At 38.5% G+C, this 24,192-nt stretch overlaps 1 protein-coding gene across 1 annotated transcript in view; it reads right to left on the bottom strand.

Annotated features, from left to right (window-relative positions):
• Positions 1–24,018, bottom strand: part of LOC103909816 (uncharacterized) — a 38,015-nt gene extending 13,997 nt beyond the window's left edge. Inside the window, exons 1-27 of the mRNA XM_073943208.1 lie at positions 23,763–24,018; positions 23,553–23,667; positions 23,362–23,446; positions 23,114–23,238; positions 22,721–22,919; positions 22,417–22,542; positions 21,166–21,280; positions 20,877–21,015; positions 20,579–20,692; positions 20,428–20,494; positions 18,515–18,658; positions 17,803–17,967; positions 16,965–17,059; positions 16,738–16,864; positions 15,802–16,057; positions 15,675–15,727; positions 15,308–15,408; positions 13,225–13,376; positions 11,435–11,573; positions 11,232–11,336; positions 10,934–11,101; positions 8,003–8,248; positions 7,770–7,926; positions 7,412–7,543; positions 5,118–5,307; positions 2,563–2,727; positions 43–2,465 (exon numbers count right to left, since the gene is read on the bottom strand). Of these exons, the coding sequence (XP_073799309.1) occupies positions 43–2,465; positions 2,563–2,727; positions 5,118–5,307; positions 7,412–7,543; positions 7,770–7,926; positions 8,003–8,248; positions 10,934–11,101; positions 11,232–11,336; positions 11,435–11,573; positions 13,225–13,376; positions 15,308–15,408; positions 15,675–15,727; positions 15,802–16,057; positions 16,738–16,864; positions 16,965–17,059; positions 17,803–17,967; positions 18,515–18,658; positions 20,428–20,494; positions 20,579–20,692; positions 20,877–21,015; positions 21,166–21,280; positions 22,417–22,542; positions 22,721–22,919; positions 23,114–23,238; positions 23,362–23,446; positions 23,553–23,667; positions 23,763–23,992 (6,133 nt within the window). The 5' untranslated portion in view covers positions 23,993–24,018. The remainder of the gene's footprint in view (positions 1–42; positions 2,466–2,562; positions 2,728–5,117; positions 5,308–7,411; positions 7,544–7,769; positions 7,927–8,002; positions 8,249–10,933; positions 11,102–11,231; positions 11,337–11,434; positions 11,574–13,224; positions 13,377–15,307; positions 15,409–15,674; positions 15,728–15,801; positions 16,058–16,737; positions 16,865–16,964; positions 17,060–17,802; positions 17,968–18,514; positions 18,659–20,427; positions 20,495–20,578; positions 20,693–20,876; positions 21,016–21,165; positions 21,281–22,416; positions 22,543–22,720; positions 22,920–23,113; positions 23,239–23,361; positions 23,447–23,552; positions 23,668–23,762) is intronic.
• Between the last annotated feature and the right edge of the window lie 174 nt (positions 24,019–24,192).

Genomic DNA, 24,192 nt, shown 5'->3' with positions numbered 1-24,192 from the left:
GATGACAACAAATTTAGAGCTTGAGTAGAAGAGCGTACTTACAATCACAGACGTAATAAGGGCAACAATTGTGATCATCCTCAAAAAGCACACTTGGTTGGTGATTTTGACAAGTGATGTTTTGTGGTGGAAGACAATTCTGACGAACAGGCATGGCGGTTCCATTTATGATTGTACAATCATAACATCGAACTATGGGTGGTGGATGCGATGTAACTGCTGTTGAAGCAGATGTTGTGTGAGGAGTTGTACTAGTTGTAGATTTTACTTTAGTTGCTGTAGATGGTGTCATAGTAGTTGTGGGAGTGGCTGTTGAGGTAGGTGTTGTGCCAGAAGATGTTATTGTGGATGTTATTTCTGTTGTTGTTGTCAATGGCGTCGAAGGAGTCGTAGTAATGGTTGTGGTTGTAATTGTTGAAGTAGGAGTTGTGCCAGTAGTTGTACTAGTTGGGGATTTTATTTCAGTTGCTGTAGATGGTGTCATAGTAGTTGTAGTATTGGGAGTGGCTGTTGAAGTAGGTGTTGTGCCAGAAGATATTTCTAATGTTGTAGATGGCGTTGGAGTTGTAGTAACGGATGTGGTTGTAAATGTTGAAGTAGAAGTTGTGCCAGTAGTTGTACTAGTTGTAGATGACATTTCTGATGTTGTAGATGGTGTCAGAGGAGTTTTAGTACTGGATGTGGTTGTAAATGTTGAAGTAGGAGTTGTGCCAGTAGTAGTACTAGTTGTAGAGGATATTTCTGATGTTGTAGATGGCGTCGGAGGAGTTATGGATGTGGTTGTAAATGTTGAAGTAGGAGTTGTGCCAGAAGTTGTACTTGTTGTAGATGACATTTCTGATGTTGTAGATTGTGTCAGAGGAGTTGTAGTATTGGGAGTGGCTGTTGAAGTAGGTGTTGTGCCAGAAGATATACTAGTTGTAGATGAAATTTCAGATGTTGTAGATGGTGTCAGAGGAGTTGTAGTACTGGATGTGGTTGTAAATGTTGAAGTAGGAGTTGTGCCAGTAGTTGTACTGGTTGTAGATGATATTTCTGATGTTGTGGACGGCGTCGGAGGAGTTATGGATGTGGTTGTAAATGTTGAAGTAGGAGTTGTGCCAGTAGTAGTACTAGTTGTAGAGGATATTTCTGATGTTGTAGATGGCGTCGGAGGAGTTATGGATGTGGTTGTAATTGTTGAAGTAGGAGTTGTGCCAGTAGTTGTACTAGTTGGGGATTTTATTTCAGTTGCTGTAGATGGTGTCATAGTAGTTGTAGTATTGGGAGTGGCTGTTGAAGTAGGTGTTGTGCCAGAAGATATTTCTAATGTTGTAGATGGCGTTGGAGTTGTAGTAACGGATGTGGTTGTAAATGTTGAAGTAGAAGTTGTGCCAGTAGTTGTACTAGTTGTAGATGACATTTCTGATGTTGTAGATGGTGTCAGAGGAGTTTTAGTACTGGATGTGGTTGTAAATGTTGAAGTAGGAGTTGTGCCAGTAGTAGTACTAGTTGTAGAGGATATTTCTGATGTTGTAGATGGCGTCGGAGGAGTTATGGATGTGGTTGTAAATGTTGAAGTAGGAGTTGTGCCAGAAGTTGTACTTGTTGTAGATGACATTTCTGATGTTGTAGATTGTGTCAGAGGAGTTGTAGTATTGGGAGTGGCTGTTGAAGTAGGTGTTGTGCCAGAAGATATACTAGTTGTAGATGAAATTTCAGATGTTGTAGATGGTGTCAGAGGAGTTGTAGTACTGGATGTGGTTGTAAATGTTGAAGTAGGAGTTGTGCCAGTAGTTGTACTGGTTGTAGATGATATTTCTGATGTTGTGGACGGCGTCGGAGGAGTTATGGATGTGGTTGTAAATGTTGAAGTAGGAGTTGTGCCAGTAGTAGTACTAGTTGTAGAGGATATTTCTGATGTTGTAGATGGCGTCGGAGGAGTTATGGATGTGGTTGTAATTGTTGAAGTAGGAGTTGTGCCAGTAGTAGTACTAGTTGTAGAGGATATTTCTGATGTTGTGGATGGCGTGGGAGGAGTTATGGGTGTGGTTGTAATTGTTGAAGTAGGAGTTGTGCCAGACGATGTACTTGTTGTAGATGACATTTCTGATGTTGTAGATTGTGTCAGAGGAGTTGTAGTATTGGTAGTGGCTGTTGAAGTAGGCGTTGTGCCAGAAGATATACTAGTTGTAGATGACATTTCTAATGTTGTAGATGGTGTCAGAGGAGTTGTAGTAACGGATGTGGTTGTAAATGTTGAAGTAGGAGTTGTGCCAGTAGTAGTACTAGTTGTAGATGACATTTCTGATGTTGTATATGGCGTCGGAGGAGTTATGGATGTGGTTGTAAATGTTGAAGTAGGAGTTGTGCCAGAAGTTGTACTTGTTGTAGATGACATTTCTGATGTTGTAGATTGTGTCAGAGGAGTTGTGGTAATGGATGTGGTTGTAAATGTTGAAGTAGGAGTTGTGCCAGTAGTAGTACTAGTTGTAGATGATATTTCTGATGTTGTATATGGCGTCGGAGGAGTTATGGATGTGGTTGTAAATGTTGAAGTAGGAGTTGTGCCAGAAGATATACTTGTTGTAGATGACATTTCTGATGTTGTAGATGGTGTCCGAGGAGTTGTAGTAATGGATGTGGTTGTAAATGTTGAAGTAGGAGTTGTGCCAGAAGTAGTACTTGTTGTAGATGACATTTCTGATGTTGTAGATTGTGTCAGAGGAGTTGTGGTATTTGGAGTGGCTGTTGAAGTAGGAGTTGTGCCAGAAGATATACTAGTTGTAGATGAAATTTCAGATGTTGTAGATGGTGTCAGAGGAGTTGTAGTAATGGATGTGGTAGTAAATGTTGAAGTAGGAGTTGTGCTAGAAGATATACTAGTTGTAGATGAAATTTCAGATGTTGTATATGGCGTCGGAGCAGTAATGGATGTGGTTGTAATTGTTGAAGTAGGTGTTGAGCCAGGAGATATACTAGTTGTAGATGACATTTCTGATGTTGTAGATGGTGTCAGAGGAGTTGTAGTAATGGATGTGGTTGTAAATGTTGAAGTAGGTGTTGAGCCAGGAGATATACTAGTTGTAGATGAAATTTCTGATGTTGTAGATGGTGTCAGAGGAGTTGTAGTAATGGATGTGGTTGTAAATGTTGAAGTAGGAGTTGTGCCAGTAGTAGTACTAGTTGTAGAGGATATTTCTGATGTTGTATATGGCGTCGGAGGAGTTATGGATGTGGTTGTAAATGTTGAAGTAGGAGTTGTGCCAGAAGATATACTAGTTGTAGATGAAATTTCTGATGTTGTAGATGGCGTCGGAGGAGTAATGGATGTGGTTGTAAATGTTGAAGTAGGAGTTGTGCCAGAAGATATACTAGTTGTAGATGGCGTCGGAGGAGTAATGGATGTGGTTGTAAATGTTGAAGTAGGTGTTGAGCCAGGAGATATACTAGTTGTAGATGAAATTTCTGATGTTGTAGATGGTGTCAGAGGAGTTGTAGTAATGGATGTGGTTGTAAATGTTGAAGTAGGAGTTGTGCCAGTAGTAGTACTAGTTGTAGAGGATATTTCTGATGTTGTATATGGCGTCGGAGGTGTTATGGATGTGGTTGTAAATGTTGAAGTAGGAGTTGTGCCAGAAGATATACTAGTTGTAGATGAAATTTCTGATGTTGTAGATGGCGTTGGAGGAGTAATGGATGTGGTTGTAAATGTTGAAGTAGGTGTTGAGCCAGGAGATATACTAGTTGTAGATGAAATTTCTGATGTTGTAGATGGTGTCAGAGGAGTTGTAGTAATGGATGTGGTTGTAAATGTTGAAGTAGGAGTTGTGCCAGTAGTAGTACTAGTTGTAGAGGATATTTCTGATGTTGTATATGGCGTCGGAGGTGTTATGGATGTGGTTGTAAATGTTGAAGTAGGAGTTGTGCCAGAAGATATACTAGTTGTAGATGAAATTTCTGATGTTGTAGATGGCGTCGGAGGAGTAATGGATGTGGTTGTAAATGTTGAAGTAGGTGTTGAGCCAGGAGATATACTAGTTGTAGATGAAATTTCTGATGTTGTAGATGGTGTCAGAGGAGTTGTAGTAATGGATGTGGTTGTAAATGTTGAAGTAGGAGTTGTGCCAGTAGTAGTACTAGTTGTAGAGGATATTTCTGATGTTGTATATGGCGTCGGAGGAGTAATGGATGTGGTTGTAATTGTTGAAGTAGGTGTTATGCCAGTAGTTGTACTACCTGGAGATTTTATTTCAGTTGTTGTATTGGGAGTGGCTGTTGAAGTAGGTGTTGAGACAGAAGATATACTAGTTGTAGATGATATTTCTGATGTTGTAGATGGCGTAGGAAAAGTTGTAGTAATGGACGTGGTTGTAAATGTTGAAGTGGTTGTAAAGGTTGAAGTAGGAGTTGTGCCAGTAGTTGTACTACCTGGAGATTTGATTTCAGTTGCTGTAGATGGTGTCATAGTAGTTGTAGTATTGGGAGTGGCTGTTGAAGTAGGTGTTGAGACAGAAGATATACTAGTTGTAGATGAAATTTCTGATGTTGTAGATGGCGTCGGAGGAGTTATGGATGTGGTTGTTAATGTTGAAATAGAAGTTGTGCCAGTAGTTGTACTAATTGAAGATGACATTTCTGATGTTGTAGATGGTGTTGCAGTAATGGATGTGGTTGAAAATGTTGAAGTGGTTGTAAGTGTTGTGCCAGAAGTTGTACTGGTTGAAGATGATGTTTCAACTGTAGATGATGTAAATAGTGAAGTTGTGGTGTTAAGAATTTGAGGAGCCGGAGTGGTAGTTGTGGTGTTTCCAACAACAATATGTATTGTTGCTGTAGATGGCGTCAGAGTAGTTGTAGTATTGGGAGTGGCTGTTGAAGTAAGTGTTGTGCCAGAAGATGTACTTGTTGTAGATGACATTTCTGATGTTGTAGATTGTGTCAAAGGAGTTGTAGTAATGGATGTGGTTGTAAATGTTGAAGTAGGAGTTGTGCCAGTTGTTGTACTACCTGGAGATTTTATTTCAGTTGTTGTAGATGGTGTCATAGTAGTTGTAGTAATGGGAGTGGCTGTTGAAGTAGGCGTTGTGCCAGAAGATATACTAGTTGTAGATGATATTTCTGATGTTGTAGATGGCGTAGGAAAAGTTGTAGTAATGGACGTGGTTGTAAATGTTGAAGTAGGAGTAGTTGTTGTAATGGAGGTGGTTGAAAATGTTGAAGTGGTTGTAAAGGTTGAAGTAGGAGTTGTGAAAGCACAGTGCGGCACACAGACATTGTTTTTCTCATCATAAAATGGTTTGTCATCTGGACACTCCGGAAAACATCCTGCACAAAACAAAGTTTTCAAACAATGCACATAAATATGCAATTTGTACATTTTAAGTTGTACATTCACTATTTCTTCTAAGTAAAGTTTGACAAACTAATTTCGAGCAGAGCATGTGCTATGATTGTTCGCAGCTGGTCTCTCAGTCATTAGTTTGCCAGTCAGATTGATCCAAACTCACCATAAGTAGCCCAGCTAAAACTACTCTCTTGTATTCTTTTTCCGAAGAAACCCGCCATCCACCCTATCTCCCCCTTTTCCTCCTTTACCAGGGGCAGCTCTCGAGAACTACCTGATCTTGTACTCTCCTTAAATGCTCATCGACCAGGTGGGAGCCCTGGGCTCAATTACTTCTGAGCTCAAGGTTCTCTCCCGGGACAGCATGCTAAACCTGCTGTTATTATCAAACAATATATAAGTGTGAACTCTTGAAACATTTACTGTGTACTATATAAGGCTGGGTAAAATAATACTGTAGATTTATTATTATTTTTTTTTGAGAATAAACTTTTAAAATCCTTCCTAATGTGCATTATTTTTTTGTAATAGAAGTAAATTTTATCTGTATTTTGCCTTTCTTTCTTATTTTTTATGTATTTCAAGATTTATTTGTAAAGTTGCTCTTGCTTCGCTTAAAGCGAAATAAAAAAGCTGACAGGTGTGTGGATTTATTTCACGTTCAAAGCCAATAAAGGTAACAATGAGGTTGACAAATCACTGTTGTTTACATGTTGCCCACAAGAGCTGACTCCATTGCTATACCAGAAGCAAGTGGCACAACATGACATGACTAAGATGAACAATCCTCACTTTAATCACTGATTTTCTACACTACATGTGGCACGGAGTTACTGATACTCTATTTTCAAGAGTTCACACTTAGCTGATGATTGATTATACAGCTTGTTCAGTATACTTTCCCGGGAGAGCCCTGAGCCCATAAGATCCTCGAGCCTTGGGCTCCCTCCTTTTTAGCAGGGTTAGAGGGGAGTTTACGCTCAGGTAAATCTCCCCTGACTTATTTCTGGCTAATGACAGTTAAAGTGATGGATAAAAAAGGGATGTACAGCTTACTAAGAGTGTGAATACGATGCCAATTTAGAATGTTCAATTTACTTAGGTTGCATGTTTTTGGACGTGGAACCCGGGGGGAAACCCACAAGAGCACAGGCAGAACAAGCAAACTCTGCACAGAAATGTGGACCGGTTTAGTAGGGACTTTAACCTGTGACTTTCTCGTTGTGAGGCTTATCACTTGGCCGTCGTGTCACCCAATCTGGAAGGAGAGGGAGTAGGGGTAGGAGGGGGTATTCTTCAAGATGCCGTGGACAATCATAAGCAAAAGATCCTCTCAAAATTAGTTTATAAATAAACTTCACTTATTTCTGACGAAGTCCAATCGATGCTGACATGGGGGACAAATTGATTCGGTCTCTTTGCCTTGTACACATTACATGACATGACGAAGATCATGAACTGTGTTTTGCACAGCAAATACGCAATACTTCTGAGAAATTACCTGTTATCTCAAGTTTTTTTTTTTTTTTTTATTAATTATGTTTTGTACACACTATATCCATTTCCCAGTGCTGGGATGCAGCTGGAAGGGCATCCGCTGTGTAAAACGTATGCCAGAATAGTTGCCAGTTCATTCCACTGTGACAACCCCTACTAATCAGGGACTACGCCGAAGGAAAAGACTTAACGCACCTATTTGAAATGTTTTGAATTTTGTAACCGGCTTATATCCTAAACACCTTTTTATGTAAACTTTCACTGTTTACTATGTTTTTATGTGTGCAGTATGATTAAGCACAAACTGCACAATGCTTATTACATTTTACAGTCTGTGCTTACTTTATGTGCATTGTATGACTTACTTATGATATTTTATTCAAATGTAAAAGGAATTAAACAATCTTGAGTGCGCTATTGCCAATATAAATGTCCATTTCAATAATATAGCTGAGTAGAAGGCGTTTAGTTACAAACATTTATATTTAAATATGGATTCCATGTAACATAAAAAATACTAATCATTGTTGACTAAAACTGAATGATAAAACCCCTAGTATCATGTATGCTTAGTCTTCAAGAACTCACCTTCCATGTAGGGTAAACTGTTGTTGCAGAAACCAGGGTCAGGGTTTTCACAGGTTTTGTAGCAAGGTGGATGGTAAGGACTATAATGCCATGTACAATTTTCGTATTTATTATAGTACTCACAGTACACAGCTGACAGGGAAACAAAAACAGATGTATGAGAATGTATATAATATATTCATGTATACTGTTAATGTGATACACCTTCAGTACAGACAAAAAAAAAAACACATCACTCAGACAAGTGTGACTAAATGATTTTAAATATTTTATGTAAAACCACATATTCAGAATATGCATAAAATTTGTATTCAGCTACTACAAATGTAAGATATGTCATAATTTTAAAGATTCTTACGGCAGATCTCGGGAGTTCTCCAGTCTACACCAACACTGGCCTCGTTGCAGGCTTGAGCATAAGCTGCCACAGCCGTACACAAGCACTCACAATCACCACCAGTGTCACATGCACACGTGTCCTTCAAACAGTTGTCATAATATGGGCTTGGATCCACCTGTGGGAACATGTATTTCGGTCCAACATGGTATACAAGAATGATTTTATTTATGAAAAAGGAAATCAAATTATACCTTTCTATGGCAATCTTTGAATGCACCATCCAGCTTTTTTATAATGGCACATTTAATCTGTGCCCATGCCGATCGATAGGGGTTTTTAAAGCATGGGTCAAAGTCTGGTGCAGAATCTGGGCAAGGGGTTTTCTGCTTCCAGCTCTCAACAAACTCTATTATATTTGAAGTTTGCAAACCACCTTTAGTGGTGAAGTCGTCTTTTCCATCTCCATTAAAATTTCCACATAGGCCACAAACTTTTCCCTGTGAAAATACAAAGATCACATTGTCAAGAGTTCAATGAAGCGTAATTGGCATGCTGTGAAAAGAGAGATCCCTGAGCTTGTAATATCCTCAAGGCCGGGGCTCCCTCCCGTTAGAAGGGCGAGAGGGGAGTTCGAGCTCAGGTAGGTCTCGAGAACTTCCCTGCTTGTCGATAAAAGGTTGGACCAGCGGCGTTCTTGCTGTTAGGCAACAGTGCTAGCCACTGGGCCGCCGTGTTGCCCTATTGGAAAAAGGGTGGGAAGTAGGGGTGGAAGGGGGGGAAACTTCAAGACGAAGATAACTGGAGTGAAAAGCTCTGGTTATTTATAATGCGTCTGTAATTATCTAATAGGGCAGATTATGAAGCTAATGAGGTGCCAGCCATGTTAATCATAAGCATGTAATCCTCTCGAAATTAGTTTATAAATAAAGCGCACAATGTAGATCACTCTAATGAAACTAAGCAGTAGGCATATCTACCAAAAGTAAAGGTGTACTAAGCATTTTTGACCACAGTGTCAGATCAATCCTGAAAGCACTTAATAGGAAGTGCCATGTCTAGTAATGATAGTATGATCATGACCTTGTTGCATTAAGGGTGTGATTGTTTTGGTGCTTTCAAATAACACATTTTAAGCACTGCATAAGATTATTGAGTAGAGATGTGAACCTATACTGGTCTCACGGTTCGGTTCGATTACGATTATCATGCCTTCGATTCGGTTCAATTCGATATCTCGGTGCATCACGGTGCATTAACGATGCTTTTTTATATACAGTGTTATATTTTAGGGGGGAGGCTATAACAAGCTGTCTGTATAAACACACAGACACACAGACACACAGCACCACACTGTCTCTCATTCAAACACATACACAAACATAGACAGCACCAAACACACACACACAAACACACTTAAGCCCTTGCAACAGGGAGAGCTCGCGCTGAGCGGAACAGAAAAACAAAAAAAAAGGAGCACTTTTCCGACGGTCCCTTACTGAGGGCACCTCTCAGCATGAGCTCTCCCGGCTAAACACATATTGCGAGGGCTTAAACGGAGCAGTGCTCATAATGTCGAGCAAAAAAAAAAGAAAGACAGCTGTGAAACATAACCAGCTTTGTCTTTCTGTAGGAAACACACTTTAGATCTTTTTAGGGTAAGAGGTTTTTGCCGTCTATAACTGAATGTGTGTCAGGAAAATCGAAAACAAATTTCTAATTTCTCTAATTTTAATTTTTAATTCTCTAATTTTTTGCTAATTTCTGGCGCCCCCCTGGATGTACAGCGCCCTGCCTTGCCTGAGTGTTGTAAATACTCGCGCTCACCTCCCTCGCGACAGAGCGCATAGGGGATAAATTACGTCAGTACATAATAACCGGTTATGATTATTACTAAACCCTTACAGAATTGTCCGCGTCTGCATCGCGGTGCACCGAAGAAACAATTAATTTTGACACCCCTATTATTGTGCCTGCTGCAGCCATGGTATGACAGCAAAGTTCCTTAATTATTATGCGTGAATTAAGGCTGGTTTATACTTCTGCATCAAGTCATATGCGATTCATCGCGGCTACCTTGCGCATAGTCGTGCATTTTCTTAGCATATTCTGAATGCTGTTTGTGTTGCCCTGCAATAACACTCTTAAAACACTAGCTGGCAGTAGATTTTTAAGTTCCTCCGCGTCGCATTTTTTCACAGGTGTTATGTTTTTTCTGAACGCTACCTTAGTTTACAAGTAGCTAAAACTTGCTCATTCAGAGGTGGGAACCGCCAGATGTGCAACAACATTAATCATAAGGTGAACACAAAACAAAAGTTTCCACCTGGAACTCCTTCATGGGACTTGATACTTGTAAACACTCGCTCCAGTGGCCTCGCGGCTCTCAGCACCGCCCACACTCATCACAGCTACCAAGCCAACCAATTACAAAGCTTGCGATACGCATCGTTGTGACTTGGTTACATTTTGTGAGAGGTCAGCATCTGTTGTGCAGAGAATTCGTAGAAAAAGAGGACGTATGTGTCACCGACTCGGTCCCAGTCATTCCCCTCGCTGGCCAGCAGAGGTCATCATCACCCCGCCGCCTGCCTTGAACTCTAGCCTGCACACCGACATTGAGATTAGCCGCCTGCCTCTGACCTATGCCTGCATACTCATCCTTTGTTTACCTGCCGCCAGCCCTTCGACCTTATACTACTGTATTTGATGTGAGTTCGCACACGCATTACATCTGTGTGCCTATTGTTATTTAACAGTGTTTAATAAATATACTGCAAATGGATCCCTCTGTGTCAGCCACTTCGTTACAGTATGTATGGGTGCGGCCAACAGAGAACTGTAGAATAATTGACAGATTTTGAAATTCACTAAACGCCATCTGTTAATATCAGCTGCCTATGTAAGTTGAAGTCAGGAAATGAAAACTGTTGCGCACCTCCTGAATGTAACTCTTGCATTGCATTGAGGATAACAGAATTCTGTGAATCGAATATTCATTTGTATACAATAAATAGCTGAATGTTAAACATTGAAGAAAAACCTCTCCTCACCTTTTTTATTGATCTTTGTTATACACAGCAACATTACACACAAGGTTGAACGGGAGGGAAAGCATACTACTGCAGGACCTCTTTGATACACATTATTTATACTGTATGGAATAGTAGATTTGTTCAGCTCACCGTGTAATTAGAATGCAGAATGATGCTGACTGTGGTTTTGCGGTCCCACAAAACTGTCAGCCCAATGTCAGTGTTAACGACAAGGTACATTCCAATGGTGTTGATCCGTATGCCTCTTTCCATTAAAAGGCTTGATTCAGTCCTATCTGAAAGGCGCAGTAATGTTTCCTAGAAGAGTGTAAGAATGAATTGATGATCATTTTAACTAAATATAAAATATATAAAGGCTTTTAAAAAATAATTCATCTTTCATTTTTTCATGCTATTCAAATTTGGTCATACTGTGAGTAAATCGTACCCCTAACTGAATAAGGACCGACTTTGAGCATGTTGTCCCAGTTGTTCCACAAGGAATATTTTCAGTGATTACTTGAAAGTTTCCTGTCGCATTTCCACAGAAATCCTTAAAAACAAGATGTCACATTATAAATAGGAACACATTATGCACAGCCAGAATAAAGAAGCACAGACAATGCATTAAAAGTGCTTGTGTGGTGGTACCTGAGCTGCTATATAACTGCAGTATCCGTGGAATCCAAACCTTTGATTGTCGAAAGATTTATAATGTCCGCTTCCATATATAGTGCAGGTGCCTGGACATTTATTTTTTGTGCATTTCCATATTCCATTTGTACAAGTGCTGTAAACAGATGACTGGTATCAATTTGATTCAAGGCGATTCTGTGTTCTAATAATTCTTCTGTTCATTGTTATCCACATTTAGTATGCGCTTTTATATTCCAGACATTATATAACATATTTTACCATCTGTCACATCTGTCTGTTGCACCACATTTAGTGCTCAAGACCATCATGTCTTCGTTTTCATTCAGCAATGTGGCATCACAAGAAATACCAATATTTTGCTTCAGATGTGTGATTTATTTTTATTTTTTCAATTACAGTGTCCTAATTTTATGATATTTCACAAGTTCAAACTTACAGGGTAACACTTTACAATAAGGTTAATTAGTTAATGCATTTACTAACATGAACTAATCATGAACAACACCTGTACAGCATTTATTAATCATAATTGAACATTTACTAATGCATTATTAACATCCAAGTCCATGCTTGTTAACATTAGTTAATGCACCATGAGTTAACATGAACTAACAATGAACAACTGTATTTTCATTAACTAACGTTAACTAACATGAACAAATACAGTAGTATATATGTATTGTTCATTGTTCGTTTATGTCAGTAAATGCAATAATTAACATTAACTAATGAACCTTATTGTAAAGTGTGACCACTTACAGATATTTGACTGAACAGAATATGGATATTTGGCATACTGTCCAGGGAGAGGGCTCTGAGCTCGAAAACCCACCCTAACTCATGTTATTCCACTTATCTGAGAGAGAGAGATAAGGTTCCGAGCACTGTGTCTAGCCTGACTCCAGAATAAAACTTCAAGAGTTCACACTTAGCTGATGATTGATAATAAAGCTAGTTTGGCGTGCTGTCCCTGGAAAGAGCTCTGAGCTTATAAGATCCTCGAGCCCTGGGCTCCCTCCCATTGCAAGGCGAGAGGGGAGTTTGAGCTCAGGTAGATTTCGATGACTCCCCCTCCTGCTTATTGTAGCTAAGTGTCAGATATGGATTCTGAGAAGGTGTACTCAGATTTTGGCTAAAATATTTTGGATTAATTGTTTAGGGTGCTTGTTTTTGAACTGTGGGAGGAAACCGGAGGACCCGGGGAAAACCCACGTGATTACAGCGAGAACGAGCACAACTTCGCACAGAAATGTTGCCTCTGGAACTCAGTGGCATTCTTGCTGTGAGGCAACAGCGCTAATCACTGGCCACTGCGTCGCCTGTTTGAAAGGAGGGAAAGTAATGTTGAGTGGGGGAGTTTCTTCAAGACGAAGATATTAAGATAAGAAAAGTCTGGTTATTTATAGTGAGTTGAGGATCCTCCGATAAGATAATTAGTCATTAGCTAAAGTTGGAACAGCTGTGAACAATCATAAGCACGTGATCCTCTCAAAATTTGTTTATAAATAAACTTCACAATAAAACATCACTTCATAAACTTTTTTTTTCGGTACAGCACTGGGTCTAGTCGTAAGCTCTGTAAATTAAGTTGAGTAAATAAAGAGTTGAAATGTGTCTTCCAATAACATTCAAAACCACATTCAAGGATTTACGGGTAAACTCATTCTAGTGATTTTATGGTAATTTCCCTGAATTCAGTTTTGATTTTAGTTTTAAATGAGAATTTATATTATTTAGCATCAAATGAAACTTATTAGCCACGAAAAAAGCTGTTGTTTACATACCAGTTATTACAGTCTACTTTTATTTTAGCCTTTGGAGGGTAAAGTAGTCCGTTGTAAGGACATGTGCAGTCTTTTCTTTCAACACAGTTTCCTCTACCATCATCCAGTAGACCTGATGGACAGAGGCAGCCTGATTCACATGTCTGTGAAAGCTGTGGGTGGATGAGACAGTAAAAAAGGTGAAAAAAAAAGAAAAAAAAAAGAGTTAATGACTTCTCCAAGGGAGTAATAAATTTCATATCCAGTATACAAATAGACAGATTACTGTAGACAGGCTTTATATGTGTAGTCATTCATGTCTGTGATGACTAGTCCAGTTTTGGCCTATTCTTAGATGTCTACTACACTATCACTGACAGCCAGAATTTAGCTTGTTTTAGCCAAGACAACTATGTTTAGAGTTGGCTCACAAAATGAAACACAAACCGTGAGGAGATGCATGATTTTATGGTTAACAAAGTTAAAATATAAAGAAATAAACAGTAAGTAATTTAATGTCCTGCTACATTTGTTATTCGTAATTTCATATACACATGACCACAATTTGTTATATATTTATACAGATAATTGTGTTTAAATAAACACTATAAATGAGGAGGACTTCTCTCCTCCTCGATCTCTGGGTCTGACTGCAGACACAGTGGATAGCAGTACAGCAGGTCCCCTGCCCTGTCTATTCCAAACATTAGCCCTGCCAGTAATCTGGAGGATTTTAAACATGTGCGAACACAGCTGCACGGATATAGGCAATGCAATGTGTCTGAATAGAAACTAACTCAACTGATAAAAGACAAAGTCCGCCATTCTCCGATTTTCATACAGCCCTTCCAACAAAAATGCTTGCTGTAACTCAACAGCTTTGCTGTATCGGCCTTGACAGCATTGCGTGGAAAAACATGCAACAAACCCCGTGGATCATGAAAACAAACACATACGACCCACGTCACAGATTTTGATCTCGCCCCAAAAATTGTTTTAAACTATAGATGGGCATAGATACATTTTTTAAATCTAGATTAATCTAGGTGGCGCATTAGACCAGGGGCTCATCTCCTGTTTCCAAATGCATCACAAACTGCTGGAGAAACTGTTCAACTATGATAATTGGTGATGAAAATAAATGATGTTCAATAAGATGGACTTGTGTTTACTAACTGTTTATTCAGTTAAACATGAATTTTGAACTGTAGGCCTACATATGCTCCAAACAGCGATTTTTGATCACCTTAATCCGACTAAAGTCATAACTGAACTAAACAGAAATGGATTTAAGACACGTGGAGTGTGTATTTATTAGTGGCATTATTGAAGTAAACACCATGATCAAACTATTACCGTCATGGAGAACTTTTCGCCATATTTTCCGACAAGATCCACACACACGGCTGTCAATAAAGGAACGCACCGGACCGCACACACACACAGACGCACACACAGACAAACACACACACACACACACACACACACACACACACACGCACACACACACACACACACACACACACACACACACACACACACGCACGCACGCACGCACACACACACACACACACACACACACACACACACACACACACACACACACACACACACACACATCGTGAAATGCAGAAGTTTATTTTTTCTTTCCATTTGGCAAGCGTTATTAAATTTCATAACACTCTCACCAGTCCTTACTCCTTATTTGCGTCTAATACCCCAGTTTGTCACGGGAAATGAATGAAATGTTCATGAGTTAAAGTGAAACTGCCAAGCTGCAGTTAAAGTCAGGCCTCCTGCTGATTGGATTCAGAAGGCCACTTTAGAAGATGGAGAGGATAGATAGATTAGAAGATATAATTAGCTGACAAAAGCTCAGAATGATCCAGTTTTCCCCACAATTAAAGCTGACAGGTGCTAATGTTGTCTTAACTGATGCTCAACACACAAATCTGTTAAAAAAAAATAATACTCCAGGGTGTCTTTAACCTTTAAAAACAAAAAAATGCTTGCTGGATACTCCAACCTCAAACACATTAACAGTATGAATGGATTCACCTAAAAAAACAAAAAAAAACAAGGCAAGATTGGAAACTGGACTTACACAATTTTCTATCTTTTGCATACAAGTTGGTTCACATTTCAGTCCATGTTGGTCTGGTCGAGCTGTACTGCAGTTGAATAAAACTTTTGGCGAAGCGCACTCTGAAAAAGATATCAGACGATGGATAAACACTTTTTGGAAAGATTTTTAAACCACACTTGGACAGTTTTTGTTGGACATCTATGCAATGGATAGACAGTTTGCTTTTCTGTGTAAAAATTTGATTGGATAATCAATTCTCGATAACCATTTAAAGGCATATTCTAGCTCAATTGATAAGACTTGTAGCATGATTTTGACCGCATAAAGTCATTTAACCTGTTTTAATGTTCTGAGTGTTAAAGAAACCAAAAATAATTTGTCTTACCCAGAACTTGGGATTTCCCAGACTCACAGCTTAAAACTCCTTTCACGCAAACACTATTGCAAAAATAACAGAACATTACATTTTGAAAAGTGTACGTTAAACGCTAAACTATTTCACAATCACTTACCAGTGTTGACCATTAATGTCGATAGATGTGCCAGGTTGGACTATCTTTCCATTGTCGTAACAAGGACATTTTTCAATTGATACACACTCTCCATCCTGATCCTTGTAGAGTCCTTCTGGACACGCGCATCCATCAACAGGAACAAAGTCTGCTTTGCAGCTTGTTTGCTTGGAGGCGAGAGAAAGACAGGTAGGCTGGCAGCTCTTCAGGTAATAGAAGTATCTCTGTGAGGCTGGGCAGCCAAGTTTGTACTTTTCTGTGGGGATCAGTTTCAAAGAACGTGGTGTAAAAGCGAATACTGCACATCCTGTACTTGCATTCTACAAAGCCAAAAGTTTGACCCTAACGTGATTTTACAAAGTAGGACATGTTCCTGGATTAAAATATATCTAAAATAAAACACTAGAAAAGCTTCATCTTGCTCATCTCTCATCAGCAATTGCTTTAGCACTCTCATTTCGATTTGACGGCTTTCAACCATAAGCCGCGGTCACACTGGACTTTTCTCCCCATAGACTTCCATTCATACACAAACACAACCGGAAACCGACAAGTTTCGCAGTTTGCTGTGGTGCTCGGTGAACTCTGACCTATGAAATGGCAACACGTGACTGCGTAAGGCCAATCGATGATCAAAACATGACCTCTCTGGACAGAAATGTATTATATTATGCACCAATCGCTTGCTTTTTACATCTAATCATCTTGTTTAATCTCACCCCTTTTCGTAGCACTGTATGATAGAACTTTAGCTACATGACTTTGGCAGGAGTCCCGTAAGATGTAACGAACACCACAACGAACACCTCAACCATGATTCCACACTCAGTCACAACATCATCAAAACATGCCTTTGTTGTGACGATTCATCTTTGATACTAAATCTTTGATGCACATCCTTTTGTCTACCAAATTAAATGTTTTCAGAATTCTTACCGCACACATTTTCTCTCCATCCTTCGAGTGTTACGTTTTTAATCATACAGGCACGGACATATGAGGAAAACACAGCACACAAGCAGTCCTCACTCCTCGCACAGATACAGCCGACGTATTTGCATCTCTGAAAGCATACAAGCATGTTATGTCACTGTTAATTGTGGGAGCTTCATTGCAATTTGGAAAATTATATAGTTTTTAAAATGGTCTGTTTCAGTTCATACTTTGTAGTAGCTTTCTGGGTTGACTTTGTTGTGACATTTGCCAAAAATGCCATTCTTGTTCATTATCTTGGAGCACCAGTGCTCAGCATAGTTCTCTATGGGAATCATAGCATTTAGTGTTACAAACAAACAGCAAAATTCAACCATAAACTGTCTCTGTCATTTACTTCTTTAGTTATCCTTGAGCTGCTTTTATTGAACAAAAATTATATTTCACCTTATTCTTATCTCGATCAATAAAATTCAACCTTCCCAAGAGCCATCTTTTTCACTTTATTAATTTTCCCAAATTTGAAAAAATACTCTCTCACTATATTTTTCTACACTGTAAAACCCAAAAAGTTAAGGTAACTCAAACCATTTGAGGAAACTGATTGCAACAAACCATTTAAGTTTAAAAAAACTAATCCTATTGAGAACTGTGAATCTATTTGAGTAAACGAAGCAATTTGAGCACAGTAAAACCCAATAAATGAAGAGAACTCAAACCAACTGAGTGCTGTAAAACCCAATTAGTTAAGGCATTTCAAACCGTTTAAGGAAACCAATTGCAACAAACCATTTAAGTAAAAAAAACTACTGTATGAGGACTGTGAACTTACTCCATTTAATTTAAAGTAATGAGGTATTTAATTAACTCATTACCTTCAACACTTTTTCATTTCATTTGATGAAGTTGACTGTTGGGTTTAACAGTGTATTAATTACTTTATTTAAACATGTTTATTTAGCCACAATTCACTAATATTAGAGTGCATGGAACAAGTATGAAATAATTATGAATGATTGTTAAAGGAAGTGTTCCTGACAGAAAATAGAAGAGAAAAAAGCATTTTACCACTGGCACTGTTGAAAGAGCAGGGGTTGTCTTCTCTATCAGAACGGTCAGGGCAGTTGGTCTCAACCTTCCAAGCGTTTGCGAAGGAAACCGCTGTGCCCTCCACCAATCCCTGAGGGGTTCTCATATCATCAACCAGCACTCTGTTAAAATCTCCACAGAGACCTGCACAAACAGATGAACACCACAATTGGATATTAAGTTGACCTTTATAAATATAATCTTATATTTGCATTTGTAACATCTGCATAAATGAGTAACAGAAGCCAAGCTGCATTTCTAGGTTTGTGATGGTCAGAAATAATGGTAGCATATTTTATTATATTAATAGTTAGAATGTTTGCATACTTTAAACTCTACATTAAACCATACTGTATGTTCAGTCAAAACTATAACATTGTCATATCTTATTAACCTGAAAGTCTGCTGTCATTTACATGATTCATGTACATTTTTATATGTTGAAGCAAACACTTTGTGTTTCTGACATTTTAGGCATACAGATAAAGTGGATGTGGACCCATTTAAAATAAATTATTTGCAAACAGTTTAAATGACTCTTACAAATACAATTACTTCGATGCCTTGAAATCTATACATTTAAACAATTCTTTAAAATAATAGAAAGTCCATTACCATCAAAATTCATGACAGGTTATTGTAATGGGTTTACTATTAATGCTTTACTGTTATTTGCTAAATATTTTCTCACCGCGTGTCTTGGTCTTGAAGCTCTGATCCACAGTGATGTACACCTGCATGAGGGGCACCAGCTGTACCAACACTCGCAGCCCAAAGTTTACATTAATCAGGACGTGAAATGATGATGGATTGAAAACGATGAATGGATGTGAAGCTGAGAGAAAGAGTCACAAAGAGTTTGGAAAATGTTTCAAAAAATATCTGTCTTCACAAACATCAATCCTTAAAGTAGTGTTCATTTTGTCAAAGAAAACAATGGCAAAGAATTATGACATTTTTATTCCAGTGCTAAAACAAGACAAAGATTTAATGACACAGTATGGGTATTATTAGATACTAAAGGTGATTACATCAGTATGCGATGTTGTTGAATAAAAAAAAATTTGACCAAAATGTAGTCAAAAAGATCAAAATGAATAAACATTATAACGTTATACACACTTTAATTGTTTTCAGTTAAGGCTCCTACACACCGGGACGCTTTTCGTTTGGATTTATTGTCAGCGTTTTATGAGATGTTTTTCCGTATTCAAACCCAGGCGATTTTCACTGGCCACAGAAGAGTATGCAAAATCGCTCCTTGACATTAGATGGCGCTATACAACTTTAAGCTTCTGACACCCGCTTATAACACAGAAGAAGAGGAGGAGAGGAAGTTCACACGCTTCATGTTAAAGTTACTGGTGACTCGAACAAGCATGGATGGTTCAAGCAGCAGCTCCAGCTCTAGCGATGAAGAAATGGTTATTGTTCACCAGTGCAATAAGCAACTTCATGTTCATATCGCTTCTGGGTATCTTCAATGTGCGCTCGCATTGACAGTTTTGTGCTTGAACGCCTCCAAGTGCTGTTTACTGTAACTTCAGCAGCTTCGTACATGTGAACAAAAGTGCCAATCTGATTGGTGCAGAAGGTTTTGACGCAGCGTTGTTGTTTTTTTAAATGACGCTTTTGCGCCTGGCGTTTTGCGCGTTGGTGTGCACGATTACATTGACGCCCTTTATTTAGTCATGAGACATTAAACGTTGATGGAAAACGCAAAAAAAAACGTCTCGGTGTGACAGGCCTTTATGCTGCTGGTGCAATTTTCTGTTTGCTTCAATTAAAAGATGCCCCTAAAAGTGCCCCTAATTATGGTTTCAAGAGTTCACACTTAGCTAATTATTGATAATAAACAATCTGTCCTGAAAGACAGCCCTGAGCTTAGAAGATTCTCGAGCCCTGGGCTCCCTCCCGTCTGCAGGGCAAGTGAGGAGTTTGAGCTCAGGTAGGTCTCGAGAACTCCCCTGGTATATTTCTGGCTAATGACAGATTATAGGGATTGCTATAGAGAGATATACTGCTGACTAAGAACTCATCTATGGGGCAAATTTGGTTTGGTTAATTCACTTATATTGCATGTCTTTGGACTGTGGGAGGAAACCCACACAAGCAGAACATGTAAATCTGCACAGAAACATTGACTGGCCTTTAATCAGTGACATTCTTGCGGTGAGGCAACAGTGCTAATTACTGGGTCCCCACATCAACCTATCTAGGAAAATGGAGGAGGAGTAGGGATTGGAGGGAAGAGGGGAATTCTTTAAGACAAAGATAACTGAGGATGATGATGAGACTCAAGAGCCATCTGATTGGTAAATCAAGTGTTAGCTAATGCGGGACTAGCTGTGATCAATCATGCAATCCTCTTGAAATTAGTTTACTAGGCATACCTAGTTTAAAAAAAATGGAGCATAGTACCAAGGGTTTTCCGTTGGAACTAAGGGCTTTATTTTTAAAACTATGAGTAAAGCAGTCAATAGTCCACTTACCACAAACCATATATAAATGTTTGGCATTGGATGGGTCAAGGAAAAAGCTTTATAGGGGGACTTTTTTTTCAGTATACTGGTTTTAAATGATAAACGGATTCTTTCTGTTCACCTGGGGTATATGGAAGTAGAACTAGTCCATTGTGTTTTACTGTCCCATCTTCAGAAATCACCAGACGCTAATAAAGCAAAACATACATGTTCAATTTCAAACTGATCTGCAATATTCATTCTAAGATTTGCTTGTAAGGGAATGTACTCACATTAACCGTGTCATTGTTAAATATCACTTCAATTGATTTTAAGCAAGTGTCAATGTTAAGGGCAGCACAAGGAGAAATCTGTCCCAATATAATAAACTTTGACCCCTCGGAGTCCTTCAAAAACAAACACAGAGTTAGTATTTAAAAATAAAAATTCAAATACAGTATTAGCAAAAAATAATAATAATAATAATTGCTGCATAAAAAGTGACATGGTATGAACAAATACAAACACATACAAATATATCTTATACCTTATTCCATCTTTTATATCTTAGCAACAGCACAATGTTCTTACTTTTGAGAGCACATAGTTACAGTCCCCATGGAAAGTGAATTCCTGTCCATCGAAGGTGGTGAAGTGAGATCCTTCCTCTACTGCGCACCGGCCAAGAACGGGTTTTATTTTACAGTTCCATTTTCCATTCTGACACACACTGAATGAAAACCAGACAATTTCATTCATAAGAAAAAAACCACCCTTAAGACTACAGATGTTGCATCCTGTAATAGTGTGGTCTCTCAAAGATTTATTTAAAAATTTGCTTTTGTAAATAAAAGATGGACAAAGTAAAGAGTGTCATTACCAATCTTGCTCTTCGTCTTGTAGAATATCTTGTGGTTTGTAGATGCGGTCGTGCTTGCAATGACATTGCTCTCGTGGAATGCAGCCCGCATTCAAGATGTCATCAAACACAGTTTCTATGACACATCATATTTTATCAAATACACAGTTTTTGTCTTTTGTGCACAAATTATTCACAATTGCCTGTTTTTCACATCATTTTACACAAAAAAGACATACATTCAGATACATACAGTAGTGTGAAAAAGTGTTTGCCCCTTACTGATTAATTTTTTGTTGCATGTTTCTCATACGTTAATGTTTCAGATCATCAAAAAGTTACCCCCTAATTGTTTAATTATTAGATAATTAATGTGAACTATTATTAAGAGAAATTAAAATCCAAAACTACCCAGCCATGTATGAAAAAGTGTTTAAACAAAATTGCCTGAGTTAAATTTCTCTAGACACACTCAAGCCTGATTACGGCAATACCCTATTTGCAAACTTAAAGTAGACCAAAAGATCCTCAAAACCTAGACATCATGCCGAGATCCGTGGAAACGTAAAAAGAGAAGCTAATTGAGATCTATTAGTCTGGGAAAGGTTAAAAAGTCGCTTCTAAATCTTTGGAACTACAGTGAGCCATTGAGAGTCGTTATCTACCAATGCCTATCACCATAAGAAAAGAGACTTTCATAAAAGTTTCAAGATGAAAACCACTGCTGAGCAAAAAGAACAAAGGCTCCTCTCAGTTTTGCCAGAAAACATCTTTATGATTTCCAAAGCACACCAGCAAGGTTCCTTCTGAGTGGCATAGACAAAGTCCTGACCTGAATGTAATTGATATGTTGTGGCATGAGCAGGGGCGGACTGGCCATCTGCCAATTCTGGGCTGGACCATTTTTTTAAACGTAGGCCGGTATGATATTTTTAATAATATTTTTTTATAAGTATTGCTTTACATACAGGCAGTTTTTGTTTCTTGCAAGGGGTGAATATTATGATGATGATGATGATGATAATAGTAATAATAATAATAAATGTTAAGCATTGGCCCAATCAGTAATGGCCAGCTGGTTTCGAGATGGGCCGACCCAATCAGAGGTTACGCGAACATAATAAAAATCTGGCAAGAATGTCAAACAAACATTAGGGGCAACACAAGCTAATTGTCAGAGATGGACCGTAAAAAAAGTAAAGGCGGCGCCAAAAAGCTTCAATTGAATGAGATTTATGAGATTCAATTAAATATTGTGAATTAGGGACTGACCTGGTGGGCAGAAGCAGCCATCGATATTGTGCTCCTCACACTGTTTGTTTGTGTTTTCATGTGAGCACGTGTCTATGCAGGGGGAGCCGCTCTCAGAATGGCTCATATTGTAGGGGCACTTCACAGCTGCATGAGAAAGCAAGTTATAATAAAAATGTTACAAATTATAGGATGAAATATTCCATTTAAAAAAATTATTTAAACGAAAACAACTTCTGCCTCATAACCTCTTACATTAGTGGTTTATATAACACAATACATATGCAAACAAAGTAAGGAAATAAGACAAAAACAAGTTCCTTACCACAAAAGTCTTTTGTTCTCCAGGTTGATGGAGTTCCTCCATTATGTGAACACTGGCGTGAATATTCAGACAGAGTCGCACAGACGGAAGATTTCTTGCTGAAGCATCTATCATAAACGCAGGCGTCTACATATGGATAGTAGCTCACGGCACAAGAGGACCAGACTTCAGCCCTGAAAAGCTCTTCACATTCTGCTTGCTGTGGAGACACAGGTAGGGTGTTTATTTAGCTTTTGCTCTCAGAGGCCAATCTAAACTAAATGTATTCTATTATTCTTTTAATCTGTTTGTCAGCATGAACAGTTGCGTTTTTAGATGTAAATAAATAAGCCATCCCTTAAATAGATTCTAAATACACTCTATTAAAACCCATAAATAAATGTTGTGACTTACATAATCTTCACATTTAGCTGTCCAGTTTTTCTTTTCCTCAATCTCCGAAGGATTTTCACAAGATTCCATTAAGTTAATTTTGTGTTTATTTCCAAACTCTATGAAGCCCATTTTTCTGCTGTTTTCTGGTTTGTTAAATAAGATTATGCACAGATTAGTTCCCTAATGATGAAACTTGATCTCCTAGAACAGTTAGCAATGAAACAAGAACAAAATTAGACAGAAGTCTGTTATTCACAGCAACTGACCTGCTATATCGAACTCATCACCAATCCCGTTGAAATTGCCGCACAATCCACAGGTTTTATTTTGATATCTATTGTCCAGCTCAACCTTCAACAGCACAAGCAATTAATTAACATTTTTACTACATAAAATTAACGTTCAGTTATTAATAAAAATCTTAAATACTAAAAACAGTCAGGAATAAGTGTCTCACCGTGACTGCCCCATCTTTGCTCCACATGACCGTCAGGCCTGTTTTGGATCGGAAATTGGTGTAGATTGTGTTCTCTTCTATAAGGATCCCTGATTCATACACTGGCAGCTTTGTACTAAAAGGAAATGATTTAAGTAAATAACACACTACTTCTTTACAACTTCTCTGTGTTTACTCAGGAAGGAAATAAGCAGTGCTTTAGAAACTTACATTTTGTCATCGATCATGACATTGTTTTCGCTGATTGAAAACATTTTGCCATTGATGCTAACCACGATCCTGCTGATCTTTGGACCACTGCGGGTTTGGGTTCTTTTCACATCAACCGAGAACTGTTTTGATGTGCAGTCAGACACCAGGTTATACTCGCACAAGCCTGGGTACTGATAAATGTCCCCATCGAACGTCTTGAAGTGGAAACTTTCCCATGTGCTACACATGCTGGTGTGCTGATTGCTCTGATAGAAGGGAACTAAGGAAGAAAAAGAAGGAAAAAACACTTCAGTGTCCACTTATAGTGGTTTACAGTGTGTTAAACAATGCCAAGTTATAATGTTAAGATGTTTTAGGATGTTTATATGATATCTGCTTGGTCAAAATAGATTTTCAAATTTTCAAAAATGCATTTTAACGTAAACTT

This window comes from Danio rerio, chromosome 25, assembly GCF_049306965.1.
Source record: "Danio rerio strain Tuebingen ecotype United States chromosome 25, GRCz12tu, whole genome shotgun sequence".
NCBI classification, from domain to species: Eukaryota; Metazoa; Chordata; class Actinopteri; order Cypriniformes; family Danionidae; genus Danio; species Danio rerio.
Note: the sequence above shows the minus strand (reverse complement) of the source record. Positions and strands in the feature narration are given on the sequence as shown.